Source organism: Pezoporus flaviventris, unplaced genomic scaffold (genome assembly GCF_033815535.1).
Source record: "Pezoporus flaviventris isolate CSIRO_AGI_PZ_B2104156 unplaced genomic scaffold, CSIRO_AGI_Pfla_v1 ptg000001l, whole genome shotgun sequence".
Classification (NCBI taxonomy): Eukaryota; Metazoa; Chordata; class Aves; order Psittaciformes; family Psittacidae; genus Pezoporus; species Pezoporus flaviventris.
In genome coordinates this window covers 45,646,798-45,672,804 of record NW_026892549.1, presented here as the reverse complement: position 1 = coordinate 45,672,804, position 26,007 = coordinate 45,646,798, and the positions used below count along the sequence as shown (strand labels likewise).

The window sequence follows — 26,007 nt, the reverse complement described above, 5'->3', positions numbered from 1 at the left end:
TTTGTACCGCCGTGTCCTATCCCCGCCACCCCCCGCCGCAGGCAGTAGCGGAAGTGGTCGGAGCTGGGAGAAGAAAAAAGCGGAAGAAGACGGAAACTGCCAAACGCAGCGTGCTCGACGGTGGCCGAGAAGGCGCCGGGAGAAAGGCGGAAATTGCCGAGTTTCATCGTTTGCCAAAGATTTGCCGGAAATGGCCGAAGCGGTTCGTTCCGAAGATTGCCGAGCGTACACGTCAGCGCGCAGCGCACGTCTCTGAGGCTGATCGCTCCGGAGATTGCCGAAGGAGACACCGAGAAGTGGCGGAAATACCCGAGGCGGCCGCCATAGAGGCCGAGGCTGAGGGCAGCCTGTTTAGCGGCGGGGAAGGCCGAGGCGCTTCCGCCGCTAGTCCCGCGCCAGGTAATAGTGGACGCCGCGGCGGGGACGGCTGTGGCGCCTCCATAGCTCGGGATCGGTGGGCTGCGGCGGCGCCGCCGCCATGGACGCCCTGCTCCCGTCTCCTTCCTCCTTTCGCCGCTCCCGGTGCCCTTGACGGGCTCGGCGGCGGGCTGGGGGCTGCCCGGCGGGCAGCGGCAGAGGCGCCTCCAAGGTGACCCCCGCGCCGGGCAGCGCTACCGCCGGCCGTGACCTCGGCCCCGGGGGCGGTGCCTTGGCGCGGACCCTGAGGAGCGGGGCTGGGGGGGACGGGGCGGGCAGGCGGCCCCGCTCTTGGCCCGCTGCAGGCGGAGGGGCTGCCACTCGGGAGCCTTTGCGTTTGTTTGTAAACGCGAACCGGTTGCGGTGGAGCTGTCACCCGTTCTCAGTGGCGCCTCTTGCAGAGTTAGTACCTTGAGCTGGGCTGCCGGCTGTTTGTCGTAGTAACGGTCACCGGTTTTAGCGTGAGGTGACATACCTACGTGTGAAGTATAAAAAGAGAACCAGGCCTTTCAGTTTATGAAACTAACTTCTTATTCTCCTATATAGGCATATATATGCTTTTTGGCAGCTGGTCTATAAGTTTTCGGTCTGAGTGTTTGTCACGTGTCCGCAGACATTTAAACTGATAAAAACCTCATGCTGTTTTCTCTCTTATCAAAGCACCATGCTTCGACTGCTTGCTGTCCAGAGGACCTTAGCTGGGGTCACCCAGTCCTCCAAAGTATGTGGTAAGTGTCTCTAGTTTATGCGTGTGTGTGTGTGGTGATAAAATTAACGTGTGTAATTGACTTATTGAAGGACATATATGCGTACTTCACTTGGAACTGTGGAGTTCTGCGTTGTGCTGTTCCTGGAACTGGAATTCTATCAGTACTGCGTAAGATAAGGAGCATGGGGTCTGATGATTTGCATCTAGCAGTAACTGAAGGGTTTTGTTTTCTTTTTCCATTTCTCTCAGGGCGTACAACTGCAACAGCAGCCAGCAACCAAATAGAGGTGTTTGTGGATGGGCATCCTGTGTTGGTGAACCCTGGAACCACAGTACTTCAGGTATGGGGAGTGGCATGTTGAATTGTTTCTGGATTCCCCATCTCACTTCTTGGCAGAATGTTTTATTCTATATAGGAAAAAAAAAACCAAACAAAACCCCTTTACATTGTTCTTTGCTTTGTTCAGCTGTGTTTTCACTGACTGTGATGTAATTTCATGTGGCAGAAATCCTTTGGGCAGTTCAGCCCTTATTTTCTGAATGCATGTAGCACGAATCACAGCTGCAAAGATGTATGCAATGCAGTAACGGACTTTGAGAAATCCTGGTTGAAATTCTAGCTTTGAACCGTATGTGGCCTCATAGTCTTTCAGAACCTGTTAATTTTGTATTTTGTTAACTTGGTGTCTCAGGTAATTGAAGGCTTGTCTCCTTTTGGTTATTAGTTCTTATGATTTAGAACGCTGAGCCTTTGCTTCTTTTGTTCTTGGTGTGGGAAAAAATGAAACCTCAATCTCTTGGCCCATACTCAGCATTGCTGCTTTTCAGGCCAAATTTTCAAGTCGATATTTTTCCAGTCCAACTTCTCTTTAAGAAGCCATTAAATGGGGCCATAGTATACCGTTAGGACATTAAAGTACACAATGTACAAAATACATCATGTTTTGGGTACAAATTACTAATTTATTAAGGCATTAGAATGCCCCCAGCAAGAGTCTAGTATGAAATTTTCTTAAATGATGATTTTTTTTTTTTTAGTTTTGCTTACATGTGTTTTGTTTGTGGTTTTTCTTTGGGGGGTGGGGGGGATTAGGGGGTGGTTGTTGGCTTGTTTTGGTGGTTTTTTTTAGAAATAATCAGAAAAATTAAATCTTGTTAGTTCTTTTTTATTGAATTCAGTGGTATTTCTTCTGGCAGGCATAGCTAGTGCTATAGCATAGACCCCACCAGCTGTGGGGATTTTTCACAGGAAAGGACGTATTTATCTGCTCTGTGGAAGTCTGTTGTCTCTGTCCTCCTGTCTCTTTTTCACTCATGTTGTGGAAGAATGTTTCTTTGAGTTTTGGATTCTACTGAAGTTGATGAGTGACGGTGCTCGAGTACCTCTATAGAGAGTGTCCATGTTGCTGAATTACCAGAACTCATTCTTGTTTCCTTTATATTTTTCAGATTTTCATTTTATGCACTTTTCTTTAAATTGTCTGTTCTTTAAAAACTTACTTGTATTGCTAGTGTGCTGTCTATTAGAGAGAATTCTCTCTATTCTCTAAAGAGAGGTCAGTTCCCATTTCTCCAATCAGTTACACATTTTGGAAAAAATATATTTGTAATTGATAACCTGACATGTTTCTGCTTGGTCACAATCTTTTCTTTATGGTCACTTAGTAAAGTGAAAGGGCAAAGGTACTATATTCCTGAGTACTAACACAGTTATTCTTTGAATAACTGCATAACGTTTTATGAGGTGGAACTGAAAGGTCTAACTGAAATTTAGTTTTCCTTTGGTTTTTATTCATTATAGGCCTGTGAAAAGGCTGGAATTCAGATACCCCGGTTTTGTTACCATGATCGTCTCTCTGTTGCTGGAAACTGTAGGATGTGTCTTGTGGAAATTGAGAAAGCTCCAAAGGTATTGTGTGTGTGTTTCATTGGGAGTGCAGTTTTCTGCTGTGCTTAGGGCCTAGTTAAGTCCTGTAAATAATTGTTTGTGCTCTTATTAGCACACAAGTTGTTGTCATTCAGCTGCTTGAAGCAGCTCTTTTCCTTCTCCCCATAGGACTGCAGTGATTGCCTATTGGTCAAAGTCAGTTCTTGGGTTATTCCAGATTATTTTGCTCCTGGACATGAGTATTTCATGTCTGTGTGCTTTCAGTCAGATGTATTTTTATGTTCTGTAAGTCAGGCTTCAACTGCACATTTTCAGCTGATACTACACAAATAGTAAACTTCAGATACTGTATGAATTCAGCTGTGGAATTAGTGTCCGCAGTTTTTTTCTAGCCAAGTAGAGATTGCAGTTGCTTATTAATTTATATTTTAACTCATTGATGTCTGTTGTAAAATAATAGACTTCTGGATTGAATGCTTTCTTCAGCGGTATTAATCTATGCAGATAGTTGAGACGTTCTTTTGGATTTCAGTCTTGGATTACACATCTATATTCACAAGTAAAACTCTTTAGCTCACCTTAACTTGAATTCCCTAGTTTGACCTTTGTATGTCTCTGGAAATGTTGGATTATCACTACAGATGGAAGACAGGATGATCTGTGTCAAGATGTGACCAAAAAGTAGAAGGAATTTGTTTTCTGAGCAGATTTGTTAAACTTGCAGTAATCTTGTGAAGAATTTTATTCCAGGACTTTTTTGTACAGGCTTTGTCCAAATAAATGTTTCATAAATGATGCATACTTTGAACTTCAGTTCTAGAGATTTTCCAGATCTCTGCTGATTCACTTTGATATGATTTGTATCTGTTAAAATTGACTTTCTTCTTTCTGTAACTACTTGAATTGGAACCCAAAAGTGTAAAATTTTCAACTTTAAGAATATTTAAGTCATAACTAATTTAACCTTTTTATATTGCAGATTACTAATAAATGTGGGTTCTAGTGACTTGAGTGGTTAGATTTTCTTCTTTTTTTCTTTGCATATATATTTTTATTCCTGTAACATGTTAATAAGGGATGCCTGTGTCAGAATTCTGGGGGAGGGAGAGGTTGAGGTTTGTGCCCATGTTGAGAAGAAATATTTTATGTTCATATCTGCTTTTTGTGTTGATTGCAGCCAGTTGCTGCTTGTGCTATGCCAGTTATGAAGGGCTGGAACATACTGACAAACTCTGAGAAGTCAAGGAAAGCAAGGTACCTTTCTTCTAGCCTCCTATAGCTGACAAGTGTACTATCTGCTTAATGAGGTGAACTTGACACTAACTTCAGTTCCTGAAACCAACAGAGAGGGCGTAATGGAGTTCCTGCTGGCAAATCACCCATTGGACTGTCCTATCTGTGATCAGGGTGGAGAATGTGATCTGCAGGTACAACATACAATTAAATTTTGTAGACTTACGTATTAATACTCTTGTCTTAGGTGCAGTTGCGCTTTCCAGCAGCCTGGATATGTCTGTTCTCTTTTGTCTGTTCTAGGATCAATCAATGATGTTTGGCAGTGACAGGAGTAGATTTAGAGAGGGAAAACGTGCTGTGGAGGACAAGAACATTGGCCCATTAGTCAAAACAATCATGACTCGGTGTATACAGTGCACTCGATGTATCAGGTAATATTCTTTATTTTTCAGTGGAGAGAGTACTGAGCAGGCTGTTACTTATGAAAGAAACACTATGAGGGGCAGTCAGTTTATTAAAAACTATTTTTCTCACTGTACGTAAGGATGTGCTTCTGGTAGGGTCTGATACATGATGTCCTAGAGCCACCAGACAGCTGCATACAGGAAATAGAGATGGCCAAAACATTAAAGTGAAATCAGAATACTACAGGGCAGAACTGTTTCCATGGTGTTAGTACCAGAATGGATTTTAAAATGTTCAGTGACTTCTTCAGCCACAGCTGCAAGATTTAGTTTTTCTTGGCAGCCTCTGATAGCTGTGTTTATGCTGTTCCTTAGTCCTGAGGTTCAGTACTGGCTAATTTTACCAGAGGGAAAAGAATACAGTGTACCCTCTTAGTTCTAGAAAGACCTTGTTCTAGAAAGACCATGTTAGTTAGGACTAATCTTGGACTCAGACTGTGAAATGCAATGAGCACTGAACTGATCTGGCTTTTTATTTAACCCCACCAAGTTTGTGTAGCCCCATCAAATGAAATTCTTCAGATGTGTAGTCCTGCATGTGAGGGCCCTGCCTAATGTATCTAAACGATTGTTTTCTTCTTTCAGCTATATCAACTAAGGCTAATGTTTTTATCTTAAGAAAATTAGATAAGGGTTGAAAAATGTGCTGTGTTGCTGTTTGTATATTCCAGTTTTGTTTTACATTCTTTTTGCACCTGCCAGGTTTGCTAGTGAGGTTGCAGGGGTAGATGACTTGGGAACAACCGGGAGAGGAAACGACATGCAAGTTGGTACTTATGTTGAAAAAATGTTCATGTCCGAGTTATCAGGGAATATTATTGACATCTGCCCAGTTGGTGCTCTTACTTCCAAGCCATATGCCTTTACTGCACGCCCATGGGAGACAAGGTATGTACCTTAAATCATACTGAGGAGGCAGTGTTCTCTGTTTCTGTTGTACACTTTATCTTAGAATATATCCATCTGTGATACCAAGGGTTATCTCTGATTTTTGTTGTAGACTTCTCCGTAGGATGAATCTAAGACAGTCTGTTACTTACTCACGTCTTATTCAAGAAAAGGAAGGAAGTTATAGCTTGTAGACTATTATTCCCTTATTTTTTACCCTAAAATGTTTTGGCCTTGTAGGTTGTGGTGATTGCTCAATAAAAAGCATATAAAAGAAAAATCAAATTCATAAACTCAGTAATTGTTGAGGATATTATTTAAAATATTATGGGAAACTAAACTCCTATATATATATCTAAAGCTAGAAGTACAGCACTTATGTTTCCACCATTGTAAGAATATGGTGGTTACCTTGGTGAGTTTGTGGAGTGTGATACAATCGGTCTGCCAGGACCCCCATATTTATATTGCAGCCATCGTCCTCCATACTAGAGAGGCCTTAGCCACTTAGTTGCAGCATATGTTTCACATTCATGGATAACCTGGGCAATAGTGTCTGTGGTTAGGTAAGTGCACCCCTTGATCATGAGTCCATCTCTATGTTGAATCTATTCCTTGATGGCCATAAGTGTCTTGGGCCCAGTAAGCTACAAATAATTCACCCTTACAAATAATTCACTGCTGTCATAGGCACTTGCTCATGCTATCCCACATACCTTGCCATTCATAACTGTCCAGCCTCGGGGCAGATCTCAGGGTGGTATTCTTAAATATAACCAAGACCTGAAACATTCAGGAGACAGCAGTAGGGACATGCTGGTTTGAACATCCTACGAACAGTGAAAATTCTCAAGACCTATTGTAATTAGCCTGGAGGAAAAGTGGAAGAAGGTATTTCCCCCATAGATGGGCTCTCTGAGGAGAAAAGGTCAAAGTTGTAATTATTAATAGTTTCCAATAGATGGCTCCCAAAGTATGGAGGTGATGACAATGCTGTATACAAATACCAGATTAGTCTCACAACCAGCAATTTTATCATATCATAAGCCAGGGAAGACACATAGCAAGTAAGGTGTGACATAATGCAAATCTGAGAACACTCATAGCAACTCTTGAGAGCAAATAAACCAACATTGTGACTAGTGACTATTAAATATAATGAATGTTTTTAACAAACTTGGTTTAACATGGTCTGGTCATATCTGTTAACTCTTTGTACTCCATGATAGGTATCAAAAAAGACTGTTGTGGTTTAAGCCAGCAGGCAGCTAAAGAGCACAGAGCTGCTTGCTCACTACCCCTGCCTCCCTAGTGGGACTGGGGAGAGAACTGGGGAAAAAAAAGTAAAATCTGTGGGTTGAGATAAAGAGACAGAATAGGACAGAAAAGGAGGGGAAAATAATAATGATAATTAGAATATACAAACCAAGTGATGCACAGTGCAGATGCTCACCACCCACTGACTGATGCCCAGCAAGTTCCTGAGCAGTGGCCCACATCCAGCTTGGTGTCATCTCTTATGGAATATCCCTTTGGCCAGTTGGGATCAGCTGTCCTGGCTGTGTTTCGTCCCACCTCTTGTGCCCCCAGCTTACTCACTGGTGGGGTGGTGTGAGAAGCTGGAAATTCCTTGACTTAGTGTAAACACTATTTAGCAACAACTGAAATGCCAGTGTGTTACCAACATTATTCCCATCCTGAATTACCACAGTGCTGTACTGGCTGCTAGGTAGAAAACTAATTCTATTCGAGCCAAAACCAGGATGCTATTGCTGCTTATATGTAGAAAACTGCAAATGGTTTTATTTGTTCTTCTAAACAGGAAGGTAGAGTCAATTGATGTTCTCGATGCACTTGGAAGCAACATCATAGTGAGCACGAGAACTGGGGAAGTGATGAGGATTTTGCCAAGGCTGCATGAAGATATCAATGAGGAATGGATATCTGACAAAACAAGGTGTGTGGGAGGTGTCTGTACCCACGTGCACATTTCTACACGCATTAAAGGCACACTTTGCACAGCCAGATATACGGACAATAGCACTGAGTTTTGGATTTCACTGCTAATATTGTAAAGCTCTAGTGAAGATTAATGGGTAAAGCGTGCTTTTAATGCTATAATTGAATCTACCAAGTCTTCTAATGTTTTTGGTTTTGTAGCATTTTGTTTTTTTTTACAGTAACTTTTAAATTTGTATCACAGATTTTTTTACTTGGTTTTGAGAAGGAAAAGTTAAACTTTCAGGGGAAATATTTCTTGTGTTTCTCTTTCCTCATCATTGCAAACTGTTAAAAAACTCAGTCATATTTAATACTTGGCATGCACAGTTATCTTTTCTCTTTAATAATGTTAGTGGTGTTCACTTAGGTTTGCTTATGATGGTCTGAAGCGTCAGAGACTTACCCAGCCAATGATCAAAAATGAGAAAGGACTCTTTGTTTATGCCTCATGGGAGGATGTATTAACTCGTGTTGCTGGTGTGGTAAGAACAATTTTCAATATATGTAGTGTAAAATTAATATCTAAAGCTGAACATGTAACAGTGATTAACATGAAAAGTTATACAGAATTAGAGGATAGCATTTGACTTTTAATCCATTGTATTTCCACGTACATTTTTTTTTTTGAATATTATTTCCTGTTTCATGGATTGGACCATCTGAAAAATGTTGTCTTAATCATGATTTTATTTGGGGCACTGGGAGAGAAAATACTTTTATTTAAATAGGAAATGAAACTGTTCCCTCAGAATGTTAGGAAGAAGCAACTTAGTCCTGAATTTCTCTGATCTATCTGAAGACTTCTTTAAATTTATTTGAACAGTGCTATCACCACTTTTGCTATCAAAGCCATTAATTCTGTATTACTTATATCTGAATTGTGCTTGCCTCAGTGCTTTCTCTGTGTGGTGATTGATACTGCTGTTCAAATGAAGTGCTGCATGACTGCTCTGGGTTTTGATTAAAAATTTTATGTGGGACAAAGTAGAATTGAATAACTGTAATTGAACCTTCCTCAAGGATGTTTTTGCCCATGGTACAGTAGCAGGGTTTGTTGCAAAAGCTATTGCTTCTCATATAATACTTTTGAGTTGAGTTTACTGAGCTTGTGTTATGGAAGTTTGTGTTCTGTCTGCAGTTCATAGTCATTAAAATAAAAGCACTCAAAGATCTTTCTTACCTCACCACACCAAATGAGAATTGGCCACATCTGAGTAATAACTCAAGTGGGAGAGACCTGCATAGAATACAGAGCTGTTCTGTGCTTATTGTGAGCTTTGAAGGAGCTGGAGTTGCTGTCCTGGAGAAGTCAGACACTGCTGATCAGTTTGTGCCGCTCGAGGCCAGCGGTTGCACTGCTGGCTTTTGCACATCCTAATGCAGCAAACACTGGGCCAAATGGGAATTTATTTCAATGGTTTCTCTTGCTTATGTTTAAATTTTCTCTCTCTCCAGCTTCAGGCTGTAAAAGGTAATGAAGTAGCAGCAATTGTAGGAGGACTGGTGGATGCTGAAGCACTAATAGCTCTGAAAGACTTACTCAATAGAGTAAATTGTGATACACTCTGCACTGAAGAGGTCTTCCCTACTGCTGGAGCTGGGTAAGAGTCCAGGCAAAGTTTGGTTCTAATTAGTACGTTAATAAACTTTCCAGTCTGCAGTTGATCTCATGGTAAGAAAGATTCTGAAATGACTAAGAATAGTAATTGCTGATGCATTAGCAGGGTTTGTTTAAATTTACAGTATTCATTTATAGAGAGTATTTATGGATTGTTAGTTCATATACAGCCTCTATTAGAGCAAAGGGCTGCACACTATGTGTTGAGGTTGCTGCAGTTTAATAGTAGGGTACTGAAAGCCAGTTACACTCTTGTAAGTTGGATAATTTATTTCTATTTGTGTTGTGAAAAATGTACTACAATTAGGATCTTGAAAACTGTGTAATAGCAGATGAAGTTTGTGAAGGCTGTCAGTGACCGTAAATGTAGGGAATACGCACTTCGTAATTCCTTTAATGTTTTGCTGTCTTGATACTCATGAAAGAGAGAGGTCTGCTCTTTTTTTTGGGTAATTTGGATTGAGAAAACTCTTCTTTCCCTTTCTCTTCCAAAATGAAGAATTATTTTGTGCATCTAGAATTTTTATTGCATATTCATTCCTTTACTTTCCTGAATTCTTATACTTTTTCTTTCTTACATCTTCTTGTTATAGCACAGATTTACGCTCCAACTACCTGCTTAATACCAAGATTGCCGGAGTGGAGGAGGCAGATATCCTGCTTCTGGTTGGCACCAATCCACGCTTTGAGGCACCACTTTTTAATGCTAGAATTCGAAAGAGGTTTGTATTCCTTGGTGGTGAGTAAGCATGCAAATCCATCTGGGTTTGATGCAGTGCTCAGGTGGAGCCGCAGGCAGTAAATTGAGAGCATTTATCCAGATGGACTCACTGGATTTAGTTCACCTTTTAGTAAATGGAATGGTGATACATGTGTAGAAAAAAGGGGTCTCTTCTCCCTGCAGTTTATAGTTATGTTTTGTAAGCTCTTACTTTGACATTTATGCAAGTTCATATACTCAGACATTTATTCCTTTGTTACATTACACAGACACTTCAGATTTTCTTAGAGAAGTTTGTTAAACCATATTCCTTAAAGAATAATTTTTCAGCATCAGTTTGCTTTTTGTGGTGGTGTTGTAACAAATCAGACTTGCTGATTTTAGAAGCAATTATTCAAATGTAATGTTTTTTTTGACAAATAATATGGCTTTCCCAGACTTCTGAACATAGCTAATACAACTTTAAGAAGATATGTCAGCAGGAGACAATGAGCTTTAGAAAATACCTGTCCTTTTTAATGCTGGGATCTTCCAAAATACATAATTTTAAACAATAGTGGCCTTAAAAGTTTGAGAGGAAAAAAAATGCAATTAAATTTATGAACAATTCATATTTTTTTTTATAAGTCTGTGCTATGAGAAGCTGCAAAAAAGGAGAAATTTCTTACCAGCTGAATCTCTCTGTTCATCTAAGAAATAAGTGGATTCCTAAAACTGTGAGCACTGTCAAATTTGGAATCCTTTTCTCATACAGATGGCTTTAACCTCAATTCTGAAATAGCTAACAGTTAAGTCAAGCTAAATACACTTAATAGTAGCTGTAGGTGTGGGGTTTAGCTGGATTTTGCCTAACACCAGACAAGAACGTTTAAGGTTGCACCTCATTTTGTGCAACTTTTTCTTCCCTGAATTGGCAAAAGTTTGAGGATAGGAGGCAATTGAGTTATGAACTTACCATATAAATTGTATTGCTGCACTGGCTCCAGAATGTACATAGAGAAATAGGCCTTCTAAAAAAACCTAAAGTTTTCTTAAACGTCAGAATAATGCTAAACTGCATGTTACCAACCAGTGAATGCCATGTAAATTCCTTTGAAAGAATTGGTGTCCTATTTCAAGTTATTGTTAAAATCATAATTAGTGGGTTTGGTTGAGTAAAACTCTGTGTTTCTTTGATTTTTATGAAACATTTATAAAATGCTTGCTGTGTTTTCAGCTGGCTTCACAATGACTTGCAAGTGGCCCTTGTTGGCTCTCCTGTGAATCTGACCTACACATACCATCATCTAGGAGAGTCTCCACAGATACTCCAGGAGATTGCTTCTGGAAAACATGCATTCTGCAAGGTACACACAACTTAGGGGTGTGACTGATTTCAGATTTATTGGATTTGGATTCCCCCCAGAGATAAATTTGAAGAGAAGTACCATGTTGTGTATGGGGCTGTTTGCTTTTAATCACATGCAGAGATGAGGTAATGATTAGTGTGCACCAAGTATGTGTGAACTATTTAATATATTCAGGTGTGTAAAACTTTGCAGTGCAGGAAACTTCTGAATATTTCTTGATATAAACCAGGCTGTTTCAGCTGCTGGTGTTTCTACTTAAATGTCTGGTTATCAAGAGTATAGTTCTGTGTTGACATGGTAGCATCCTGCTTATAGTACTTTCTCTTGGCTTTATCTCTAAATGAAATAATGACCATTTCAGAACCATAGTTTTGCATGGAAGACTTATGTAGAAATGATGGGATTTATTACTTTATCTGCACCGAGAATTGTCTTCAGAGCCATGGAATGAATTTCTTGATTCTTTACTCGCACAGGTCCTTAGTGAGGCCAAAAAGCCAATGGTGGTGGTAGGCAGCGCAGCACTGCAGCGCGGTGACGGAGCAGCTATCCATGCTGCAGTTTCCACCATTGCACAGAATGCGAGGACTAAGAGCGGTGTTGATCCTGATTGGAAAGTCATGAACATCCTCCACAGGTTTGCTTCAAAGCTTTTTGGGAAGGAGCAACTTTCGTTCACGCTGGGCCTTAACATGTTACCACAATCTATGCAGTGCACATTTCTTGGTTTACACACAAGCAGCTTATCAGATTAGAACCTGTAGCGAATATAAAACCCAGAAGTACAAACTTGCAGAAACTCCTTAATAAAAGTGTGTTCCTTGGCCTGTCAAGATTTTCAGGCTCTCCATGAAATTTTATTAATCTATTATATTTAAAGATACAATTTAAATTCAAAGGTATAGAATGCAAGAGAGCTTAAAAACATAGCACAGTGCTCAGCAGAATGCACAGCAGACCAGGGTTACTTGCTAAGTGATGGCTTTTTATCTCAAGGAAGAAAAACAAAATGGAAAGAGTATTTAAATAATATGGTTTCTCACAATATTTCTTTTACTGTGCAATTTCTTAACTGACTAGTTAATAAAAAAGCTTCAAAGCTTTTAATTTTAGGGCTTGTGATCTTAGTTACTCAGTTTATTGGGATATTATTCCTTTTAAGAGGCAAGCTCCTCTTGGGACAGGCCTTCCCCACTCTTTCTAAAACTCTGTCAAATTGGTGATCTGTAAAGGAAAAGTTATTTCAGCAGTTGTAGTGGTGCTCAGATTTAGAGACTCAAACAAGTCCTTCTGCCAAAACCAGCTTCATTGACGTGAAACTAGTATAGCAAGAGCAGTGCTTGGTCCTGCTTGAAACTTGAATATAAAATCCTGCTGTTGAAACTGAAACATTTAATACCAAAATACTCACGAGTTAAAGACTCGTGATACCTTTTTTACATGGGGTTTGTCAGTCTTTCATGTTAGTGTTTGATGTTACCGTCCTCTCTACCTTAAATGTAAAAAGCAACAACTTACTGGAACCTATATGTCTGACTGGTCAGACAAACGAGCAGCACTGAAAGGTACGTACTCTGTACAGAGAGAATCTCTTTTCTTTTAAATACAATTGGAAGTCTGGCACCTGATTATGTAGGATTATGCAAAATTCTTTTTTTGGAAAAGAAAGAGATTGCCAGAAAAATAAGAATTATTATTTCATTCTTTTAAAAGTATTTTTATGTGTGAATAAATTAATAGTGATAAAATAGTGGCCTTAAGTCTTAAGTGCTTCAGAGTAGATAATGGTCTGGTAGCTGGTCTTTTATCTTCCATGTGAATGCCCTAAATTAAAGGGTGTTGAGTTCAATACATAACTGAAAGGTGAACCTTGATGTTCCAGATGACAAGTGAGCTGCCTGCCACTAGGCCCTGACCTGGAATGTCTGCCTTTATTTTTGCTGTCCTATCTTAAATAAGTGAGATTCACTGTGAAAACTTCAAATGGCATTACTTTGTCAAAATGCAAAACCAACCTAGTATTCTGTTAAATACTCCTGTCAGGAATTGTCAGCTGCCTTTATGCTTCTTTTTTGTCCTGTTAATGTTAAGAGATCTCTTATATCCTTTTCAAATATTTGGTTAAAAAAAAGAAGTTAGTTTTGTTCTGATGGTAGAGGAAGAATTATGAAATAACTTAAAGTCATAATGTGTTTGTTCCTACAGGGTTGCAAGCCAGGTAGCTGCTCTGGATCTGGGTTTCAAACCAGGAGTGGAAGCAATTAGGAAAAATCCTCCCAAAGTCCTATATCTCTTGGGAGCAGATTCGGGTTGTATAACACGTCAGGATTTGCCAAAGGATTGTTTTATCATCTATCAAGGTGATTAGTAGATGTAAATTAAGAAATGTTGCTATCTAATAGTTAGAGAGAAAGCTGAAACAGTGGCGTGTTCTTACAAACACATCTGACTCTTTGATAAATTCTAGCTTTCATTTTCTGCCAAGAAGTGGAACTTAAACACGTAACTTGAGATACTGATTACTTATTTCTTGGGTAAAAATGAGAAACTGTTGATAAGTAGTAAGGGAATATCTCTTGGAATAGCTCTTTGGGAGCATGGCTTCAAACCTAGCATCAAAACAGCACTGGTTCCCAGCTGTTCTATCATACCAAAACATGGTCTTTTCTTAATTCACTAAGTATCTGTGTTCCAGGAACCCCCAAAGCTGAGTGACTGTAGAGACTAAACTAGCACTTACTACTGCTTGTAGTCCATTTGTTCTCTCCAGAGCACTAGGCAAGTAAGACCTCAGGGCAGTCAGCATAATAGCCTTTATATTACTGGTTAAGCAAGCCTCAGAAACTCATTTTTACCAAGAACACAGAAATTCTGTGTTGTGTAACTAAAGCATTTCTTTTTATTGTGACTTACTTAAGCCTTCCATGGCTGTGTACTGTTTCCTCTTTCCGTGTATTTAGGACATCACGGGGATGTGGGAGCTCCCATGGCTGATGTTATTCTCCCAGGAGCAGCATATACAGAGAAGGCAGCCACATATGTGAATACTGAGGGTAGGGCCCAGCAGACAAGAGTTGCAGTTACGCCTCCCGGGATGGCAAGGGAAGACTGGAAAATTATTAGAGCTGTCTCTGAGGTACTGTTCCTGTTATAAATGGCTTCTAATAAAAGTATACTGAGAGGTTAAGTTCCTTTTATATAGTGTTTCCAAAAAAGAGGTACATTCTCAGGGCAATACATGAGTGTAGTCTTATGAAGTAATGTTCTGTATTGAGTCCTTTGTTAATTCTGTGAGTTAAACGATACTGTTTCCCTTTTGAGGAAAGCACTAATACTGTAGCTGCTGTATGCTATTCGAGTGCATAATGGGCGAAGTTTTGTCTGCAAATTTTAACTGTGAGCATCACAAGTCTAACAAAATACTGTGACTTTGCTTCAGTCTGTACATTATAATTGCCTGTGTTTAGGAGTTTGGATTTTTCCTTATTTTACTTTAGGTATGTTAATGGCTTGGTAATCTAAATCACTGTGAATTAAATCCCTAGACTTGATGGCATTTCTTTCTGTGATGCTCTTAGTTGGCTGGTTTGACTTTGCCTTATGAGAACCTTGATCAAATACGGAAACGTTTAGAAGAAGTATCTCCTAATCTGGTTCGATACGATGATGTCGAAGAGGCTAACTACTTCAACCAGGCAAATGAACTGTCAAAGGTAACTGAAACTGAAGCATCTGGGCATGATTTAGTGCTGTTACACAGCTTGATGCTTTCTGAAGAAATGGGCCTTCTTCATATGTAATAAGTACCACACGCATTCTTTGACCTGCACTGAATGCAGAATTCACCAAGCAAACGTGAATTCCTGTCATAAAGCTGACTTTTTTTTTTTTCCTTTCCTGCCACAGTTAGTGAAGCAACAGCTTCTTGCTGATCCCCTTGTTCCACCTCAGCTCACAATAAAAGACTTTTATATGACAGGTACGTGTAGTGTGACCTTTTCCATTCTGAAATCAATACATTTTACTTAACTTTACAGGAAGGTTCTTAGGAGGCATTTAAAGCTTTCCTCTAAGATATGGAGGATTTGGGTCTTCTGACGAAACAAAATTTTTCTAATAAAATCATCTGGAATGGCTGTAAAGTACAGGCTGTCGGACTGTATTTTCAACTAAGTGCTTTTCCTTTATTCTCTTTGTATGCAGTCTTCTAAATCTCTTTTATATTGTGCCATTTTGAAAACAAACAGTTATAACGCACTGATGTGTATCTGGATTTCTTTTTTTCAGATTCAATCAGCAGAGCATCCCAGACAATGGCCAAGTGTGTGAAAGCTGTTGTTGAAGGTGCTCATGCAGTAGAAGAGCCAGCCAGCTGCTAGAAACTGATCAGACTGCTGCCACCTCCATCCAAGTATTTGTTGCAGTTAACTGCTGTGACTGATAATTTTATTTTTCAAAAATCTATCTGCTTGGTCATTTTATTTTGTTTTCACATTTTCATCAGTTGAAATAGTCCCATAATATTATAGGACTGTTGTTATGTTGGACAGAACATGCAGCACTCAACATACTGTACTCAAAGGCAGAGTACATGATGATTGTATACAAATAAATTATAGTACCAAACAGTCCACTACCTGTGTAATTCATATAGCTCACACTTCTGCTAGAAAAGAACTCAGTAAGTAACTTGGGGACTCTTGTTTGCTAGGAACAAGTCTACATGGCAAGTACTGGATTTTAACCTTCTCCCAGAGTATCCAGTATCTTAACTGTAAGCATTGGTGAGGGTGTGAACGTTCTATTTTTGTAATGTGCTGTCAGAGCAAGCTGAGCCTCTTTTGTGTAAAACATGCCTGGTTTACATCAGTGTTCAGACCTACCACTGCTTAAGATACTTGCTTCTCCATCTTGTCTCAGCTGAGAAACTACTCATGGAGGAAATCAAAATTGGTCTGAAGTCATGAAAAAGAAAAGCAGTTTTCACACAGCTTCCTCATTGAGCTGCTTTAAGAATTCAGCAAAAAGATAAGGCCTTTGGCTACACCAGTTCAAGTACAGACTAGGTCTCAGAAGAGTTTCTCTGTGATATTATAGCAAAGTGGGGGAAGAGGTTGTATGTGGTGGTTTTTTGGTTGGTGGTGGTTTTAGGGTTTTGGTTTTTTTAAGCTTTAGAATGACTTCAGAACAGAGATTCCTCTAATTATGTTAGTTAAGTCTGGAAGAAGGATAGCTTCCTCTTAAACAGGTTACTTGGGTAGTAAGGTTTAGAGCAATCCTTCCAGGAATCATGCAAACGGGAACAGTATCATAATGCCACCCCTTCCGACTTTATTAAAAAAAGAAGTTGCATGAGGAGAAGCTTCATTTTTTCAGTGTAGAATAATACTGAATGCACAAGAGTGCTGCTGTAGAAGCCTTGGCTTTATAAAAATCAGTTTTAGTTCTGTGCTTAAGATTTTTCAGTAACAAACAAGTAATGTTTTAAAAAGTTGTCTTCCTTTTGCCCAGAAAGAAAACTCTTCCTGGTTATCCTTGCATAGCATGGAGTTCTCACACTAGCTGACTAAGTCTTAAATGTTGGGCATGGACTCGGCTTCCCATCTTCCAGTTACCAGCAGGGTCAGTTCTCTTGGTGGTAGGAAGACAACTATTCACTTTATTCAACGATACTACCATGCATGTAATTAAGACATCTATAAATACTGTAGTCTATTTTTAATGGCAGTTTGCAGGACCCCCTAGTGTGCATGTCCACGTGTGGCCAAATGTTGCAAAAACCTTCATGTTGTCCCTGTGGAACATTACTTCTTTAGAAGGAAGAGGGGTTTATGGCAGGGACATAGCAAAAGAATGTGTGTGAGAACATATGCCAAAAGCAAGGCAGCTGGCTTTTCTAACAGATGGTGGGTTTAAGAGGAAAGGGTGCAGCTGAATCCTGTATTCAGTAAAAAAAATTGGTTCCCAGGTTCCTTAGGATGAAAACCTTGGGGTTCTTCCTGAAAATCCATGTTGTACACACAGAGGAATAATTTCAGCTGTGCAATAAGTCAGTTATCACTTCTACATTTCAAAATTTGTGACGGTTCAAAACTGTTAGAGAATCTTTTTTTTTGCCTTACATCTTCACAGTGTTGCTTAACTCCAGGAGCTCTGGCACATGAGACTTTTTGGGGTTCTTTTTTGAAAGCTCTGCACCCTTCAGTCAGTCTGTGTAGGAGATCCTTATTTCTATTCAGGAAGTTTCCAGCCCTTACCCTGAAAGACAAGAAGGATAAGAAGTACATGTGGTGCTGTCTGTCCTGCTTCTACCCTTTTACCTCCCTAGTTACTGAGTATAGACCTTTTCAGCTGAACTGGGTAATAGCAACAAGCCTGTCTACAGATTTGACTGTTGAAAACTGTATAGTAATGAGAAATCTAAATTAGCACTTTATCAACTGAGTTACTGTGTAGACCTTTCCTTATCTCTTCTGTTTGCTCTGGTGGCTGGACAGTCAGTGTACTTGTGAATTTTTGTCCAGCTACCAATAAAAGGACAGGGGTATGCAAAGTAAGAGAAATGACAGAGGCTGGGCAGAGTATTGAAGCAAAAGTTATAGAAACAGGGTTATTCATGCAACTTAGTTCTGTTTATTAAGTTTACAGTTAGTGCTCATACTTGCTGGTTCTGAAGCTGTAACCTCAGAATAAAGCAGAGTATTATGAGAAGGTGGCAATAAAAAAGCTGGGATAGTGGGAGATGAACATTCTCAAAGTACTCTTGACTGTTTAAGGGCTTATTAGCTAGGCAGTACATTGCCTGAAGGGTCAGTTCTGCTGATGCAGCTAACCTCCCAGTTTAGTGTTGGCAGGTACATTTATCCAGACTCTGTTAGGGGTGGGCAGGGAGTTTATCCCACTTTATTTTAAAGCCAAGACCAGATTTGAAGATCTAATTTCCCAAATGCAGCCCTAGTACCACCTGGTGGCCAACTGGCAGAATATCTCTCTGGCTGCATCACCCGTTATGGTTCACTAACCTTTATCTCTGCTTCCTGTACACTTCTGCCTGCACAAACAGCATGACAAAGAACTGGCATGTGTCTGGGACACAGATGGATAGGTTTAGTCATTAAGTATCCTCTCCACAAAGCACTGTGTAAACACAGCTCTTACATACAATCAATTACACCCAAACGTGGTTTAGATTAAATGTTGTCTTTATGTAGCCTTTTCTTCTGCAGAAGGCTGTGGGGAATGGAGAAGGAAAAGGGTATGTTAATGCAAGGTAAAACCATACTATGCACTTAACTTTTCAAGCAAGTTTAGGGCAGGTTAACACCAGCAGTCAGATTAACAAACTTCGTCAAAATACTGCAGGCAAATGTAAGCATCTTGGTCTAATGATACGATTTTAAAACAAACAAAAGTTTAAAAACCCTGTTCAACAGCCACCTTTCTGGAAGCACTGGTGTACCATGGGTATATCCCTACAGTCCCAGAGGGAGACTGCTTTAAATCCTGGCTGATTTAGTGAGCTTCTTCGATAAAAAGAAACCAGAAAATGTGGTCCCAAATGGAAGTCAAGCCAAACTGAAGTATGTTCTCAGCAAGACAGCCAACAAAACTAGGCCATTCATCGAAAGTTATAACTGACTTTTTTATGCATTCTGAAGCATAGCTCAAGGCAGAAAAGGAAGCGTCTGCAGCATTTCCCTGGGAAGCAGAATATTTGAGATCAATGCCCCTTCTGATGCTGATAAAATCTTGCAAGACAGTGTCTGCTCTCTTCTTGGTTGGGGGATGTGCTGTGTGTTACTGTTGAAGCCTATAGAAAAGCAGCTCAGATTCACAGAGCTAAAAAAAAAGTAGAGTGGCAGCCTGGCATCAACCTTAATCCAAAGAGAAAAGGTAACAAAACCTCATCTCCATCCCTGTCCCCACAAAACACTCCAAACAATGGCTAATCCAAAACATTCTCTTCCAAAACAAGACCATCCCAATAATGATTTGTTGTGTTGCCCTTAGAATACGCAATTAGATGAAGTCACCTCTAGTAATGAAGGGTTGAAAGACTGACTCTTTCAAGGCACTGACAGGACATGCACAGAGAAAGTGCTAACAAGCAAACTGATAGAACAGGACTTGATTGTGACTACCATCATGGAAAAAAATCAGCAATAAGTAAGCATGGAATTAAGGAGAGCAGGAGAAGTTAACAATTTCACTGACAACTGAAGTAAGTTGTGTATCAGGATACATGTTCTAATGGGGTAAGTTCTCCCAGAGTTACCCGAGAAGCTGCCTTGCTCAAGAAGCAGTTTTTAAATTCCCATTAAAAAAAAAACCTATTACTAATATGTCACTATATATTATCATATAATTATTTATTATTATTAATTATGAAATGGGCTCAGCTGCCTTTGGCACTGAAGTTTAGAGAGTCACATGGAAAACTCTGTTTAGAAACAAACATTGACTCCTTCACTGGGAGGGGAGGTCATACAAATCACAGTCCTCTCTGTTGTGTCTTCATCCAAAAGCCACTTTACAGTAACACATATTAGCTGATTGAATGATGTCAGCAATGTGTCCCAAAGTACCTGGGTATCCCCAACAATGCACAGCCGAACATAACAGAAATGGTGCAGCGTCATAAGCAATGTACACAAGCCCCTGCAGTTCAAACTCTTAACGTCAGCAAAGCCTGCTATACCAAACACTGTTAATGTTTCCCACTGGCTTCATGCAAGCATCAGTTCACAGTGTCTAATGCTGAGAAGCCTACTGAGATTTAGAGGCCTCTCTGTGTAGCAAGACATATTATCTGGTAGAGACATCTCCTCCCTCTGGTGCTAATACTGAATTTTGAATATACTTAAGTAATATTTCAAAGAAATAATTTCATTCCTTCTTGTCACCTTCTGTACACCTGTGACTATGTTTGAAATGGATCAGAGATGAGAACCATGCATCAAAAGGGAACATACTAAAAGCAAAAAGCTTCATAGGTAACAAATAACTTACAAAATCCCCTGGAATCTCATGACCCTGGACAGTAATTAAGCCTCATGCTTTGATGTTAACACCAACCATTTTTGAAAAAACCCTGTCCTGCATGCTTTTCATGTTTCAATTATCCATCACAGGCTATTCCACACCTTTGTTGAAAGCATTTTATGGCTACTCTCAGAAGACCAAGGGATCGTTGATTTAGTCCACAGTGGGAATTCTCATCTTTCCAATCTGCAGTGATGACCAAGACCCGCTCTATCCTGAACGTAAATGAACAAGTGAACTAATAGCAGAAAGAAGGACTGGTGCTGAAGTGTATGGCTTCTTAACTGCTGCAATTATAGTTAATGAAATGCCAATAGACAGCAGCAGACAGTAAAATTACAGTAGCATACTTTGAATTAACAGTGGGTTTTCCAGTAAAATGGGACTGTATTAGAGCATTCTGCTGGGGCAGTTTATTCCATTCATTTGTCCTCTAATTAAAGAAGCCTTCATCTACAGATGCCTTTCATGTACTCTGGACAACCTTCCCACAAATAACAGTCTTACTATTTTGTCTTTGCTGAGCTTTAGGAAGACAATACCATTTATTTAATGTAGAGCAAAATACACATTGATGATGAACAGATTAGTAAGTCTTAGTTAATTACTATTTTCAGTACAGTTCACAATTAATGATATTATTGTGCAATAGCTAGCATGCGTCTGCTCCCAATTGGCTATTTAAATATTAGTATATTTAGAACTATTTAGTTCCGCAACTACGCTCCTACTGAAATCCACAGCTGGTTATGAAATCAGCTATCAGATGTACTAGAGACAACCACTGCAATAAAATGGTCATGTTAAACAACTGTTGAAAAGTAACAATAAGCATTTTTCAGTAATACTACTGTGCTGGGCTTTACCAGTTAGCTTGACTCCAGAAATTACCACAACCAAACAAACCAGTACCACATAAAAGCTGCTGCTCAAGATGCTGCTTAGAAAAATGTATCAAGATTTTTGGTATTTATTTGTCACCCTTTTCAATGTTTAAATACTATAAGATCTTCTATGGAAATGTGGCTGTATGTAAAAAAGTCTCTAATGAACATCTACACAAAGTTGTTCCTCCCTTTCACAATATTCATCTGCATTCTAAATAAACTACTGATCCCTTTCACAAGCATTTGAAGATGCTGGAACTGTTCTTTCGAGGAATAATGCCAAGACGCTGACGTTATAACACTATTTGCTGAAAACCTCAGACTCTTTACCACATGCAGAGTCTAAGTCATGCTCCAGAAATTCCTGAGGTCTACACTTAGGGCGCATATGACCTTGTGAGAGAGTCAGGGTTCATTTCTTGATGCACCTTCCTCCAGTAACTGGTATACAACCTAAAGCATCTATTCCATTACTTTTATTAGACTCACAAAGCTTATTCACTATGTCACTGCCCTCTGTCTCACTATTAATACCGGTGAGACACACCAGCAAAGTATGCCTCATTGGTCAGAAACTAGTGATTTAAGGAACATTAATGTTCTGTGACCACTCTGTGCACAAGTGTGCAATGTGTTTACTGGCTGGAGCAGTTGGTCCAGGGATGTCGCCACTTTAAAGTCAAGGCAGACAGAAAGAATTTCCAGAATACAATTCTCTGTGTTGTTCAGGGGATGTTTCTTGCTTTGGTATCACATGTCATCCTTGTATAGGAGTCTCGGAGTCCAATTCGTTCTCCAACGTTATTTCAGAGAACTGCTTGACTCTTATCAAAATGATGCATCTCCCTATTCAAGTCCTGTCCATAAACAAACCTTTTTTTAAATCTTCTTTTCATTCTGCATTACTAAAACAAGCAGACTATGCTGCTTTAGGGTGTTACATTAACATTGTATTGCCAGCAAAACAAGTAAAATAATATTTGCAATTTTTAGTAAGTTACTGAAAAAGCAAATCCTTTTAATCCTCTCAGGTAAATAAACAAAGTTTGTTAAATAAACTCATCCATCTAGAACATACAGTTCTACATACATACATACAATTTCTCTGTTGAATGATTACACAATAGTCCATCTAACTCAGATACAGTAATTTTCTTCTCTTTACTCTCCTCCTTAAAAAGCTGGGTTTTTTAAGACACTAAAAAATATCTGACTTCAGCTTTTCTATTCTATTTTCTATTCCAAAGTAGATTCAGAATGTTTCTCAGTTCCCTTAGCATTAAGTTTCTGGCTTTGCAATTAACACACATCAAACAGATCTCAGGATGTCACCAAAATGTGTAATGCTACTATGATGCGTGTTTAAATATAGGCATGCAAGTAATCGGATTAAAGTCAGCATCTGCAAAGTCAAACACATAGCCACAGACAGGGTTTACTACTGTTTCTGTGTTCAGGTTCTCAACTGCTTTCATTGCCATTTCTCTTAACATGTTGGATCATCTGCACCCCATTATAAAAAGAATAAAAATACTAAGATGCCCCTCAGTGGGCTGTACAGATATTCTTAATAGTACCACAGAAAGACTCAGCATAGGCTGGTTTTTTATGGTGTGCCTTCTCTTCCCAAAACACTAAAAATACTGCAATAAAGAGAACTTGAATTACAGTTGAATTATACTGAACTTCAGTTAAAAGAAGCAATCCTGTTGTTTAGCATAATACCAGATACAAGAAATCACTTAGGATGGAAACTTGAATTTGGTACTCTAGCAAAACCCTACCGACTTTTATGTAAGAGTTTTAATGCAAGTAAGTATTGAGTGACTCTTCAAACACTTTTGAATTACTAATCAGGCCTGCAAGCAATTGCAAAACTGGGATCTGAGAATTTGGCCCTTTATTAAAATAAAGTAAGATGAAATATTAGCTTAATGCTGCCTTTGTTGAATTTCTGAATCGACTGAAATAATTTTAGTATTTCAAAAGTGTGTTTTTTAATTATCCCATATATGACCAACATTTGTAATCCCTGTCATTCCTGTAACGAATTTCAGATATGGAATATAAAAGTATTTTTGCTTAAATATCTTACAAAAAGAATCATTATACTTCGTGCTCCAAAGCACACTATAATGACTGGCAAGATTATGAAGTACTCTAATTATCGCATTACTTCTACACAAAACACAAAATCTTTTAAAATACAATCTAGGAGCAGCATATTTGATTATTTTTCAGTTTTCTAATGCCAGAGCAGAATAATGCATTTAATGGATTAATAATCTGATGCAGAAAAACACCTCTTACACAGTAACTCCACCAAATGCAACACTCCACAATATTAAAAAGTGCTGGGTAGACTAACCATGGTTTAAAAAAATTCCTGCTGAACAAAAACACTGAAGAAATTACAGAATGATTTTAAAGAGTTTCCAGTCTAAAAAGTTTTCAAACTTGGAATTACTTGAAAATAGTGGTGAGGTTCTCTTTGTCTAGATGCGTACCTACTGAACAGTTAAGTCAGGATGTCTGAAGGGGAGATATCTATAGAAATCTGTTCAACTGTTGAAAGTCCTGGCCAAAGTTTAAAGTATAATGTGTATATATATTTTACTGAGGGTGATCTTGCACTCTCATCCCTGCCTGTGTCAGGGGTGTTGGAATGAGATGATCTTTAAGACCCCTTCCAACCTAAAACCATTCTCTGGTTCTACACAGTTTGACTTAAAGACCAGCTGACTTTGAATTCAAATATAATTAAAACTCATTTATCTAAATGAAACCCCCACTATAAACACACAAACCACTCACTATACCAACTAGGCAAACTCAGAAAGAATGTTTTGAAAAGGGAATGTATCTAAATTCAGGTTTTTTATTTTTTGTTTAAAGATTACAGTAACTGAGCTAAACCAACGTATTTCAGATTTGACAGCTGAGGGGGAGAGGTTGATAACACACTAAGTAGTAATTCAATACCTGCATTCTTATGACCTTAGTCTGACTGCAGTTCAATTAGTCTGTAGCACCTGAATAATCATTACAAATGGAAAGAACTTAAATACTTTTTTTTTTTTTAATGTATATCCTATTTGTTTTCTAATTATTTCCTCTTAGTTCAGGACAAATAATCTTTGCAGTTCATCTCTGAGCAAGGCTGTGCATAATTTATCACAAGAAACATTATCACAGGTCTGCTGAACACAGTGATCAATGTCTTCACCCATAGATACACCATAGCATCTCACACGGTTTTGACAACATTTCTTATATTCTTTTACTATAAATAGTAAAACTAAATAGTAAATGGTCTAATAAAAACATCTGCAACAAACAAAACCACAACTATTTTATATTACAAGATACTGTAGAATACATTTAGAGCATTTCTCAACTCTGTAAATAAGTCAGGAATATTATTATTCATAAATACCAGGAACAAAGCCCCCAAATCAAAACAGTAACTTAAAAAGAACTAAAACTGATTTTAGAAGGCTGCAAAGCGCTTTGAAAGCATTAAAACCAAAACTCAACCAAATTTCTTGCTACAAGCTTTATTTTTTCACATCCCATCCTGAAGGGCAGACAATGGTACATTTATTAGCAGGTTAACAGAATTTCTCTGATAATGTATCATAGGTTCCACTGGCATTAAATCCCCCAGAGCTCCTCTACATAACCTATTCTAGGAATAAAAAAAAAACCACCCAAAACACCAGCCAACAGAAACACCCAAACACCCCCCCCCCAAGAAACCAAAACAACCCAACACCCCAAAAGTAAAACCTTGCTGTTTTTTTTTCCTACCTGTACATTCAGTTTTATTCACAATGCTTTACGAGAAAGACATAATAATACAGTTATGTGGAACTATCCCACATCAATCTCAGCTGTTTTACTGAAAAGCTACCAAAATAGTTACACTAACTTTTACAATTACACATTAATTTTAAATCTATCACACAACAACAACAAAGTTATCAACTCTATGCATTATAGAAAAACTTACGAATTTTTAATTTTTGAAGAAAACAGAAGTTACTAAAAATATATTTTTTACCGTACCTCCTTTAATTTTTTTTTTCCAGAAAGCTGATCTTAACAGGTTACAAAGAAAATTATTTCTTCAGCCACACGCCTTTGTATTTTATTTTTATTTAAAATAAAAAGCCACATAAATGATAAAAAAAAAACTGGTTTTGGCCATTTGGCTCCCTCCCGCAAACTGACACTTTATAAAAACCTTCCGTACTTTTTTTCCCCCTCCCTCTCTCCCTCTTTACTACCTCCAAGATGGTAGGAAAGTTGTTGTTTTGGAGGGCAGAGGAGCCGCTCTCTGATGTTATGTCCTCGCAGTGCCTGTAGTGGTGCTGTAGGAGGCTGCTGGCTCTCTTCTTGAGCAGCCCCAGCAGCCCTGCCTTCTTTGCTGGAGAATATATTCAGGGATTCCCCTTAATAATCACCTACCCTCTGAGCACTTTGTAGTTTTAAAATAATAAAGAGCCCCCAAAGCTTCCTCCCCACAAAAAGCAGGATCTTCTCAGAGCCAGGGGGGCAGCAGCTCCACAGCACAGAGCCCGAGCCCATTCCCAGTCCCTCTGCTGGGGAGGAAACTCTGATCTGTCAGCCCAACAGAGGGAAAGGGGGGAGAGGAGAGAGAGGAGAAAAAAAAAGCAGCTGGAAAGGTAAGCCAGGCCCGGCCTGCATCCCCGGGCTCGCGTAGCGCGGCAGGCGGTGCGAAGGGTGCAGGGCGGGCGGGGAAGCGGTCTACGTGAGGCCGGGGA

At 39.2% G+C, this 26,007-nt stretch overlaps 2 protein-coding genes across 6 annotated transcripts in view; both read left to right on the top strand.

Moving 5' to 3' along the window:
- Positions 1 to 197: 197 nt before the first annotated feature.
- Positions 198 to 15,919, top strand: NDUFS1 (NADH:ubiquinone oxidoreductase core subunit S1). Of its 2 annotated transcripts, none has more exons than XM_061455439.1 (19): positions 198 to 337; positions 1,079 to 1,145; positions 1,376 to 1,467; positions 2,928 to 3,035; positions 4,192 to 4,268; positions 4,360 to 4,441; positions 4,551 to 4,681; positions 5,417 to 5,602; positions 7,425 to 7,559; positions 7,971 to 8,085; positions 9,059 to 9,204; positions 9,815 to 9,943; positions 11,159 to 11,288; positions 11,768 to 11,928; positions 13,497 to 13,651; positions 14,252 to 14,427; positions 14,870 to 15,004; positions 15,198 to 15,270; positions 15,579 to 15,919. In XM_061455439.1, the coding sequence occupies exons 2-19, from the start codon at positions 1,082 to 1,084 to the stop codon at positions 15,668 to 15,670; spliced, it is 2,187 nt and encodes a 728-aa protein (XP_061311423.1). In that variant the 5' UTR covers positions 198 to 337; positions 1,079 to 1,081; the 3' UTR covers positions 15,671 to 15,919. The 2 variants fall into 2 exon arrangements, with proteins under 2 accessions (XP_061311423.1, XP_061311416.1); XM_061455432.1 differs by having other exon boundaries at positions 242 to 399; positions 1,078 to 1,145.
- Positions 15,920 to 25,315: 9,396 nt separating this feature from the next.
- INO80D (INO80 complex subunit D) overlaps positions 25,316 to 26,007 on the top strand; it is a 45,375-nt gene continuing 44,683 nt past the window's right edge. For all 4 annotated transcript variants that reach the window (XM_061455415.1, XM_061455406.1, XM_061455424.1 and 1 more), the window contains exon 1: positions 25,316 to 25,908. The gene's annotated coding sequence lies outside the window, so the exon portion shown is untranslated. The remainder of the gene's footprint in view (positions 25,909 to 26,007) is intronic.